We start from the raw sequence: 11,389 nt of genomic DNA, 5'->3' as shown, positions 1-11,389 counted from the left end.
TTAATCATTCGCGTTATTTTTAATAAAAAATAATTAGTCATAATTAAGAAAGTGGCAATCTACTCTTTACTGTCACATTCAAGGCAGTGCTAAGGCTTAGACCCACATTTCGCCACCTGAGGAACTCGCCGGATTCCTTTATTTCCGGCCAACTGCGCCGGAGCGACTGTACGGGTCCGAACCACTTGACGCCTCCGCATTCTGTCTCGATGACAGTCTCGAAAAGTGGCTTCTGGTTCTGACCTGGCCTGTCCAGGTGCCACAGAAAGAGCGCCACCTCATCACCGCCGATCTCTATGACAGCCAAGAAAAATGCGTGCACTTCCACGAGGTCCTTGGAAAGTGGCTCCTCGCTCAGCCTGAGGCATGCCACGCCCATTTGTTGAGGTTGCACGTTCAGCCGCTGACCGAACGTGCCATAGAAGTGGACCACCGCCAGGCGGTGCTCGGCACTGAGATGGCTCAGTAGCTGCCACTCCCTGTGCTGCCAGTTTATTGATGACACGCCCGACCCCGCGGCATCCGCAGCATCCACACCATCCGCTGCATCCTGATTTACGCCGGATGCCGGCGCCTGTTTATGGCTCCCTGCTGATAAAGCGCCATCTGCACTTTTGGCACCCCGAGCTGCTGCTGCTACTGCTTCTGCGGTGGTGGCCTTCTGCCCGACTGTTGACAATTTGTTGGCCAGTTTCTGCTGGTAGCTGCATGATTTCCCAGTAGGGCAATGATAATTTTGAGACCCGAAGTCGCGCAGCTCCTGGTACTGGTTTTGGTTCACCTGCTCACCCACAGACATCGTCGTCGTCGTCTGGTGTCCATTATTTATGGTGGCAACTTCATTGCAGCGCAATCCGTCTTGATCTTGCCCTGTAATCCGCCAACTTTTCTTGCTCAACTTTAACTTTGGTTTAACGAGCATATTGTTGCTCTCTTCCAGCGACTCCTCTTCCTCTTCCTCCGCCTCCAGCTCATCTCGTGAGGTCTCCTGGTACTGGTGCTGCACTTTTATCAACAGTGCCGCCTTCTGACCTTTCCTCCTTTCGCTCTGGTTGTTGCCATTTTCGGTGACAGCACCTGGAATTCGAGCGGTTTGGCCATTTCCCTGCAATTGCAATTGCTGTTGCCTGGAGATTTGCTTGCCGCATTTCTTTTGGCCCGAATTTGACTTGTCCAGCGCCATTTTTGGTTGATTATGATATTCATTTGTGCACTTGTTGACGCTGCTCAGTTTGCCATGGCCCTGGGATGTGGTCACCTTGTTGGTTTTCCCTGAAAAGAGCCAAGAAAACATCAGCAATGATGAGAATGCCAAAGCAAAGGATAAATACAAAAATTTTAATTTATTAAATTCTGTAAAGATATCTTGAGTCCTCAAGGTTTTTTAGATGGCTTTTTTGTTATTTATTTTGTAATTTATTTTAAATATACTCACTAGAGTTATCCACATAATATATATTGTAATTAATTATCTTTAAAGCAATTTAAAGCAAATAAATGTCTTAATATTACCAACTACTTCCCGTCACTATTTATTGTAACACATAAATGTTGATGGCTAGAATTCCACAAGTTTGCCTCGAGTAAGAATTGTCCATTTGAGCTCGTTAGGGTTTCCCCCAATAAGACCCCCACTAACCTCTTGAAAAGAAACTAGCAAAAAGTTTAAGTAGCAAATGAAAATAGAAACAAGAAAGGAAAGCTAACTTCGAGCGGAGCCGAAGTTTATATACCCTTGCAGTTCAGTCGCAGTCCGCTAGGTGGCGCCACGCATCTTATATTATTAGATATGTAGCGGATCGTATATAGTTGGCCGATCCTTATGAAATTTGGCATATCGAATTATTTTGCCAAAAGAGTAATCTGTACCAAATCCCATCTTTCTAACTTAAAAAACACCAAAGTTATGCCAATTTCGATCGTTCTATGACAGCTATAGGATATAGTCGGCCGATCCTTATGAAATTTTGCACACAAAATTTTTTGGTCAAATATAACATGTGTGGAAAGTCCCAACCCTCTAACTTAAAAAACACCAAAGTTATGGCATTTCCGATCAATCAGTTATATGGCAGCTATAGGATATAGTCGACCGATCCCGGCCGTTCCGACTTATATACTGCAAAGGAAAGAAGGGTGTGTGCAAAGTTTCAACTCGATAGCTTTAAAACTGAGAGACTAGTTTGCGTAGAAACGGACAGACGGACAGACGGACATGCTCATATCGACTCAGGAGGTGATCCTGATCAAGAATATATATACTTTATAGGGTCGGAGATGTCTCCTTCACTGCGTTGCACACTTTTGACCAAAATTATAATACCCTCTGCAAGGGTATAAAAAGTAAATAAATTTCCTCGAACCTTCCGGATACATATACTCTATACATATAAATATGAGAGCCAGTTAGAAAAATCTTGGCGAAACATAAAGAATGCACACTTAATGTAGAAGCAATAAAAATGTACTAAGCACAGAATAAGCTAAGAAAAAAAAAAGCAAACATGGCCAAGAAAAATCTCGAAAAAAAGGCAGAAAATGATAAAAAAAAAAATGAAAACAAGGCCAAGCAAAAGCAAATGCAGACAACGGCAGAACATTCTGTTGCTGCTTGTTACCTACGCTGTAAACTTCACTCGAAGTTAAGTTGGCGGACACAGATTGAAAATGGCAACAAGGGCGGCTAAACTTTAAACGAAAGAAGCAAAGAACAGCAAAAGCAACACCGGCAGCGGCAGCTACAACAATATGTAACGCAATGCCAGCAAGATGGCAACAGCAACATCATAGAGCGCGAAAAACTTTAGCAATTTATGTTACATAATTATGCCATAAAAAGAACAACAGGAGAAGATGAGCCATTGCGCTCAATTTCAAGCACTCTTGACCCGGCTTCGTTTTCCTTTTCCGCGTCTTAACGAATCTTTCTTTCATTTGCGCCGCCTTTCGGTTGAGATTTAAGTGAAACATTGACACTTGCTGCTGAAGCTGGAAACATTTTGGCCAAAATAAATGACGCCTTAGTCCAGGATGTTGCCAAGAGCAGGAGATACATATCAGCAGGGCGTAGGTATTACTTATTTTTAGCCTGCTTCAACAATGCCAAGAAAACTGAGTATATTTTTGGGCGAATGCTGTTGTGTTGGCAGAGTAGAGTATTGCGTTTCAATTTAAAAAAGTTTCCTTCTATGCTTAAAGATAAATAAAAATATTTATATAAATTTATTTAAAAGCTACACTTACCGCCATCGCAGGGAAAGCTCTCGGCCAGCAGGGTGAATAATTTATCTGAGAGTAGACAGCGACCTCGCGGTCCCAAAGGAACCCGGCAAACGGGACACTTTACTGAACGACTGCGACAATTATTGCAGAGCACGTGTCCGTTGCAGCACTGCCAACCAGGTGGTTTGATGACCTGTTTTTCATAAAACCGAGAATTGCAAGAAAATAACAATTAAAATGTGTAATTATTCACTGGGAGCAACATTACAGTAAATAATGGGATCCAAAGTGTATAGAAAACAAGATCTGATTGCTTCATTATTATTGGAATTGGATTTAAACAAAAATCATTTTTGGTCTTTGTGATGCTCATAGGTAATTCTCAAGCATCAAATAAATTTGATTATTCCTCACATTTGGATTGTCTTTGTTTTCCTCAAAAAATTCAGTGGCAATCCCCGAACCTGGAGCCGAAAAACATCTATTCTCCGTGCGTCTTTCCGTCGCTGTCATGGACTGCTATAGAATTTACATGCAAAATGTCTTATATTGGGAGCACAGGAAGCTTTCCATTTATATTGAAAATCAAATTGAAAATATTGCAAGCGGATTTAAAATAATATAACTGTATTTGATGCGCAGCAAAATACTTTTGCGCATTTGAAGCTGACTGCCCGCTTACAAAAACCCAAAAAACAGAGGAAATCAGAACAAAACGCAAAAATAAAACACAAAGTGTATGTAAAATACAAAATGTGAACACGAATAACACTGGCAATCGGATAGACTGACGGAGCAGACTGAGGAATATGTATTGAAATTGGGATGATGCTTTTTCTACCTCCACTCTCAATGGGCAAAAACTGTTGTAAATATGCAGACAAACATAAATTTTCTACGACCAAAATAAAGAAACAATTTCTCCCGTTCAGCTCCCGAACTTTTTGCTATGATTTTTTAAAAATTCAATTGAAGTATTACAAATGTAATACTATTTGATTGCAATCGGAGCGAGTAAAAAAGCTCAAACTCGTGCTTGAGCTACAAAATCTTTTAAAATGAGATAAACGGGCAGGTTTGGGGCGTGATGCATGAAAAACAATAAGATATTTATGAAATGTACGCATGTGGCAAATACTTTTAAGGCTCTTCGTCTTTTATTGTTTCTAATTGGCTTAGATGGCACGAGCAAATGCTTTTAATTTTAATACCCTTGCATGCATAAACAAAGACTCCAATTAGTGATTGAAATCAATTAAATGCAGCTGAGCGTAAACAAAATGGTTGAAGTGGAAGCGGAAATGACCGAACCGAACCGTCCCACGCCATTTTCCCAAGCTCCCTGGCTGAAACTATCGTACGTCAGGCTATAAATTGTTGCATGCTTTTCGGCATATTGGAAAATGTCTCTTCAATTCGAATTAAAGAAATTGTTTGGATTAATACTGAGACCACAGTAGCCGATAGTAATCTACCAAAATACATTAATAATATTTCCATCAAAGATCAAACCAAAGATTAGACGAAACGTCCACGTCATTGTTTGTTTATTTGATTTATGAAAATTAAATGGCCCGTAAATTTATTCATATTTAAATGAAACAAAAACTATTTCAAGCCCGATTTAGTGCCAAACAATCCCAGGCTGTGGCAAATCCTCATCCAGGCGAGCGGAGAGCCGGAGACTAATGCAGGCGATTAGCATTGAAGGGAATCGAGAATGCACATCTATTGGAAATCTAGCAAAACAAAATCCCTTAATAACTTAATGGACTTGTGTTCGTGTTTGCATACATAAATACCCGCAAACACCCATGCACACTCAAACACACATGCATCCTTGCATGCATAACGAAAGAGATGGAAAAGCATTCAGGATATGCTCATAATACAATATAATGCCAGCTTCGTGCCTCAGTAATAATGCCCAAAACTGAAGGACTCTCCGGCAACTAAGCCGCAGGGCAGAGAGAGACGGGACACCCGGAACGGGAGTGAGCGAGAGTATCCGGCATAAACTGATTTTGGGTTAATAAACAAATTATTCAGTGCAGCTGCAAGTGAGGTTCAAGCTGGTCTGTGGAAGGCGTTGCAGCATGACTCCCACCAGGCTATCTACCAGCAATGTCGTTGCTTGTGCTGGTCCTAGAGCTTTTGCTTTTACTGCTTCTCCGGGTGGCCTGCACATGCTTAATTTATGGTTACACACTGACACTCCAGCACTGCAGGCGAGAATTTCATTTGAAAATAACTTTACATTTTAAATGGCCAGAGTGGGTGACCGAGTGACCGACCGGCTAGCTCACCGTCCACCGTCAGCTCCCTGTTTATCTTGTCTAATTAATTAAATTTATGATTTTGCTGACAAGCCGAGTATAAATAAATTTAAAGCCCGGCCCTCGCCACCAGCTTTAATTTAAATGCTCCATGAGCTTGGCACTGCCAGACACACGGACAAATATGTAGAAAAAACAGAAGCCGGGCCCGCAGGCGATTGACACGATTATTCAGCCTGACTTCCGCCGCTGAAACAACGACACTTGCACATACTAATCGTCAATATTTGATTTTTAAACGACATAATCAATCACATTGCCCGTTATACATATATTTTACAAAACTAATCAAATCACATGCCAGGGCAAACATTTATCAAAAACCCTGCCATCGAATATAGGACAAAATAAAGTCAGCAAGCATCAAAGCTGACAAAAAAAAATGAAAACTTGGCCCAGCTACATAACCGACGGCTATTAACCGGCAACATGGGTCCGAAAGGCAGATTTGGCCATGTGCGTCGTTTGAGTAATTGAGTCAACAAGCCTGCCATACCTGGGAGGAAATAAAAATCGAGGGCAGCCGGATAGTAGGGCAGTTGGGGCAAGGGGCACGCAATCACTGGCAGCCCCGAAGTTGCAAACTTTATATACAGTCAAGTGATTAGCAACAAACTTGCGCTGCAAAATCAACGCAAACCCGGAAGAGGAGAATGACACTGCGACTAGAAATTCCACTGAAACTGTAGAAACTTTGGAATACAATTTTCAAAATAATATATTAAGAAATTGAAAATAAATAATATTGAGTGTTGAGTTCAAAAAACTTTAATATATAATGTAATGTAATTATTTGATAAATTCAAGTTTTTTTAAGCTCTTTAGAATATTTTTAGCCGTGTTGAAGCAGAACCGGCCAACTGCTGCTCACAAAGGCAAACAAGCGGCAACTGGTGAGTCAAGTTTCTGGCGAGTTCGAGCCCAGCTGAGTTAGATAATGACGAACTAAAACTAAAGCCATCCCCAGCCAGCCTCATCGATATGCAATGCACATGCAGGCGGCTGACTGTAGGTTTCCCTTAAGGCCCAGCATCCCCACTCAACCACTCTACTGTATCCACCCTCCCGCATCGACCAACTTACCTCAAGGCACACAGGACACTCCAGTAATTGGGAAATATGTTGCAGGCATGTTGCAAACTTTTGTAGCGATTGTTGATTAATTCCATGCTGCTGCAAATACAAAGAGGAAATGAATGGAAAATATTGGTTAATTTAAGCTTTTTATTTTCGCTTGAAGGTTACACGAGACACACTTCTGTAAAATTGAATCAATCGCGTCTGACACCTGCACTTAATCATATTTAAAGTTTTGAGTTACAAACATTCGGCGGAACAGGTATAATTGAATGTAAATAATTGACGCAATAGTTCATATGAAAAGCTCCCTATTTAAGCCGATTTTCATTCAATTTGCATTCGATTATCAAATCGAACAATGACGTGTTGCGACTTCCGATCAAAGAGCGCCTGCATTCGGAAGACGCCGACCGAGTTGGGTTGCAAATATAATCTGTTTAAATGGTCAAAGTTACAGATTCCGATTCAAATGAAGATTCACTAACAAACCCACCAGCCGATGTTTATTCTAGTGTTGATGCATTGCCTACAGCATTGATTGAACATTTCCTGCAAGCCAGGTGTTCGTCAGAATTTCTGAAGACTTTTGCGTCAATTTAATTGCAATAATGTAAATGCAAAGTGCGAGCGATGAAATTACCTTATTTTGATTCAATTTCATTTAATAAAATAAACACCTTCTTGGTCGCTAGACAAACAACTGACGGTGTTAAGGTGAAATTCTGTACATTGCCAAACACCTTGCTTTTGTGGATATTTTACCTGATTCTTAATGTAATTATTTTCTCGAAGATTGAATAGATGTAGATCATTATTTATTTATTTTTACTTTAACGACAAGCTAATATTCATTGAATTAGTTGCAAACTTTATATGCTTTATGTGCTAACTTTATTGCCAAATACTGTAAAAATTAAACAACTATCAATTTACTAAACAATAACTTAGAATCCACACATATGCTTTTATGGCCGACTAATGATTAAGCATGATGCAAAATCGTAATTGGCAGGGCTTTCATTTTTTGTATGACCATCAACCTTGGTAGTGACTAAGAAACTGCAATTGCTGCATGTAAGCCCACAAAGCAAGTGGACCAAGCTGCAGCGTCTAATTACTGGGCCACATCGGCAGTCATTAAGCCAATCAACATTATGTAACGCTCAGTGGCACATGAACAACGGCATCACGAGCAGCCACAACTGCTCTTGCATGCTCTTGTGTATGACAATGCCCCATTTAACCGCCACCAAATCAGTGGCAAGTACTCTGAGCAAACCGTCAATTATGCACCGTCCCCAGAGCAACCAATACCTGAAGTACTTACCACAGCATGTGCTGCCTCCGCTGAATCCTCGTTTAGGGAATTGGTCGCCTGTTGTCGCCACATTGTCATTGTCACGTGCTCCGCCCCGCTCTGCCAGTGCTCCTGAAGCCGGCTGGCCAGCTCGCTGATCCTCAGACCCAGAACATCGGCTCCATTCAGTTCCAGGAGCGTATCACCCAATCGAACACCTCCTCGCTCCGCACTTGACTTGTCCTGCACCCCGCTGACCCACGGGTACGGGTCCCAGGGGGCACGACTCAAGTTCAAGCCAAGTGTGCCGTTGGCACAGGCATAGATGGTGCATAGTTGAAGCATATTAGCTAGAAATTAAACAAATATAGAATTAATTTTGTAATTCCCTATTACTACAACGGTTGAAGGGTAACCCCCAGAAAATTTGATGAAAAATCTAAACAATATTTCGTTCTTCGATTTTGATGCAGAATCATGGAGAATCGATCTACGAATCGATTGAGGTATTCCGCTTAAGAATCGGATGGAAATTGCCAAGATATAGCCATCGCTGGGGGCCATATTGCCCTTCCATGCATTTTCTCAATTAATGACCCCCCAGAAAGTTGATGAAAATTCTAAAAAAAAAGTTGTTCCTAGATTTTGATACAGAATGGTAGAGAATTGATCTACAAATCGATTAAGGTATGCCGCTCAAGAATCGGGTGGAAATTGGCCAAGATATAGTCATCGCTGGGGGCCATATTGGACCATCCAGAAAATTTGATGAAAAATCTAAAAAAAAATTTTTGTTCCTAGATTTTGATGCAGAATGATGGAGAATCGATCTACAAATCGTTTAAGATGTCTCGCTCAAGAATCTGATAAATATTGGCATTGATATTTCCTTCGCCGTGTATAATAGTGGCATAGTCATCGTAAAGCCTCAACGAATATACTGAAGAATCGTTTTATAAATTCTGTAGTAAAAATCTATTAATATAGTTATAGTTGGTTGAAAATGATTTTTTTTCTTAAAGTAAGTACAAACTATTTAACTGTTTTTCCTGAGATGTAGTGAATTAAATCTGGCCCAGTCACCAGACATTTTCAAGGTCGCACGTTGTTGGCATTTCATGGAATTTATGCCTGGACCGAAGGCACACACTCAAGTTAAGCTGGCCAACATAAATTTGGCCCATTTTCAACACTTGAGGCGTCTGGCAGATAACTCACACCCCATGTGGCCGACGCCCCCATCCACATCTAATTACCTGGCCAAAATACACACACAGAGCTCCATGCGTGTATTCGGCTTTGAAAAATGGTGCCAAACTGTTTTATTTCGTTTGCCGAAGGGGGCGTGTCCTTTCTTGACTTCGCTCGGCATGCCCATCACGTACACACACTCGCATACATTATGCGTGTAGATGGGAGCGAGTGGGGTTGCCAGCTCAGATTTTGCCACTTGACTCATTTGCACCTTTCTGTGGGCTATTCTTTCACCTTTCGGCAGCTGCGTCGAAGCCCAATTAATTAGCAAGCGCTCGAGCCCTCGAAACTTTTGTGCCAAGTGGTCGTAATTACGCATACGCCACGTTCGCCGAGCGTAAAATTTGCGCACATAAATCAAAAGTTTGTTTTGCAAAAAAACCAAAAGGATTTCTTTGAAAAGTTTGAACGCCAAGCGAAAAATCAATTAAGCCCCCAAGCCGGAACTCGCAATCGTTGGGAATAGAGTGCTATATGGCAAATATGTACAGTATAGCCCAGAGACAGTGCCAAATGTTAAAGGAACTGAATTCTTTGGCTTAGTCATTGCTAGTGTCAGAACCAATCGAAGTCGAAATAAATTGCGTCAGAATCTGTCGGTTCAGAAGATTCTCAACGTGAAATTGAATATGTTTCCTAGACTCAACCATTCTACTTGGCAAACAGATTGAGTATTTATCGTTTCCTCTGTCTACGCACGCGGATACAGGTACTGAGATACAGATACAAGTGCGGCAAACTTGTTCAGATCACTCCACTCCACTACACTTCTTACTGACATTGACCATGAAGTTGCTATGACGTCGACGAAGTGAAGTGGGCACAGCAAAAGTAAATAAATTATTAAACAATAAATTGAACTCGGGCTGCGGCAGCAATTAAAAGCGATTGATACGCGTCTGGCCACCATTGAATTATGTTTGTTTTCATTACATTTTTACTTTTTCAATAAAAAGTCAGATTTAATTATTTTTATATTGCTGCGCCCACATAAACCGAATGAAGATAAAGCCACATAGCCACCGATATGGTCAGAACACAAAGATTATAATTGTATTGGGCCAAAGTCAATGAAGCACGGCACTGGACGAAATAATTGCGAAACAATGGCTCTGGTAACGCTCCAATGCAGACCTAACTCGATTAATTAATTGCCACATTAATACCGTAGAGTTTCCTTTAAATATTGTTGTTTTTCTTTGATCGGAAGCGAACTGAGCACAGGCGCGTGTGAATTGCAACTAACTGGAAGTGCTGCTAGCATTGCATTGCTCGCTGCACTGGCTTTTGGGGCTTTCGATTTCATTTTCAGTGTACTAGCGCTGGCGGAGCGAAACTAAAACAAACTCGCACGAAAATTGCGTCACAATTGCACGATCGTACGAAAGAAACCGCAAGCGAAACAGCAAAGCCAGGCCCAGAGACAGAGACCCAGAAACCCCAAAGCGGCAAAACTGTTGCGCATGCGCCATTGACGTTGCTGCATCTCTGTCTCCCTCTCTTATAGCCCCTACAATTAGCAGCCTGGGAGCTGATGTTGCCGTGTAAATTCCCAATTGGACGAGAGTCGTTGTTACAGACAATTTTTGTGGATTTTCGCCTCTCGTTTATTTTGGATTTCGCACACACAATTTCACAAAATTTTTGCGCAAGCATTGCGCATGCGTATGATTTATGCGCCGATCTCGGCGCGTTTCTAATTGAATTTAGACCCGTTTGTTTGCTTTGCAATTTGCAAGTAGGAAATTAAAACTCAAATAGAAGCAAACTTGTTTTACGGCTTTAATTATGCGAAATGCGTTTATAATTGTGCGTTACACTTCCGCGTTTTAATGTGTTATTATTATTTTTTGAAAGGGAGATCTAAGTCGGTAGCTGCCTTGACCTAAGCCAACATTAAGAAACTGAACTCGGGCCAGGCCCAGCAGGGCTTTTTGGGTAATCGTAAGGTCATTTGGCCCATTAGAGAATCATATTGTTTACACCAAGGTTCCTCGTACGCTTTGTTAATAATTACACACCGTTTTTGGGCTCGCTGGGAAATCAATTTTCACAACTCTTTGCTCCGCTTGGCGGCTCTTCTCGCGTTAGCCAAGCCAAATGGCTTAATTTCGATGGTTAATCTTGGCGCCGGCACTTCGCACTTCGCGTCTGCTGGCGGAACTTGCGGCGCTTGCGCACTGGTTGCGAGCTGGTTAGA

The 11,389-nt window shown here is 41.6% G+C and overlaps 1 protein-coding gene across 2 annotated transcripts; it reads right to left on the bottom strand.

Annotated features, from left to right (window-relative positions):
* Positions 1-11,389, bottom strand: LOC6501053. 2 transcript variants are annotated; one of them, XM_014911387.3, is made up of 5 exons: positions 11,211-11,389; positions 7,966-8,285; positions 6,642-6,731; positions 3,244-3,415; positions 1-1,272 (listed from the first exon to the last, which is right to left on the bottom strand). In XM_014911387.3, exons 2-5 carry the CDS (start codon positions 8,278-8,280, stop codon positions 44-46), a joined length of 1,806 nt encoding a protein of 601 aa, XP_014766873.1. In that variant the 5' UTR covers positions 8,281-8,285; positions 11,211-11,389; the 3' UTR covers positions 1-43. The 2 variants fall into 2 exon arrangements, with proteins under 2 accessions (XP_014766873.1, XP_032312290.1); XM_032456399.2 differs by lacking the exon at positions 11,211-11,389 and adding an exon at positions 10,356-10,426.

The sequence above is a fragment of the Drosophila ananassae genome, chromosome 2L, assembly GCF_017639315.1.
Source record: "Drosophila ananassae strain 14024-0371.13 chromosome 2L, ASM1763931v2, whole genome shotgun sequence".
In the NCBI taxonomy this organism is placed as follows: domain Eukaryota; kingdom Metazoa; phylum Arthropoda; class Insecta; order Diptera; family Drosophilidae; genus Drosophila; species Drosophila ananassae.
This window is presented reverse-complemented; position numbering and strand designations above follow the sequence as displayed.

Excerpts from the sequence above, each read along its gene's own strand:
- LOC6501053 (XM_014911387.3), bottom strand. The coding sequence starts at position 8,280 with ATGCTTCAACTATGCACCATCTATGCCTGTGCCAACGGCACACTTGGC. Across the intron at positions 6,732-7,965 it reads CGGAGGCAGCACATGCTGTG|CAGCATGGAATTAATCAACA; the intron begins GTAAGTACTTCA and ends TTGTATTTGCAG. Across the intron at positions 1,273-3,243 it reads GAGCTTTCCCTGCGATGGCG|GGAAAACCAACAAGGTGACC; the intron begins GTAAGTGTAGCT and ends GGCTCTTTTCAG.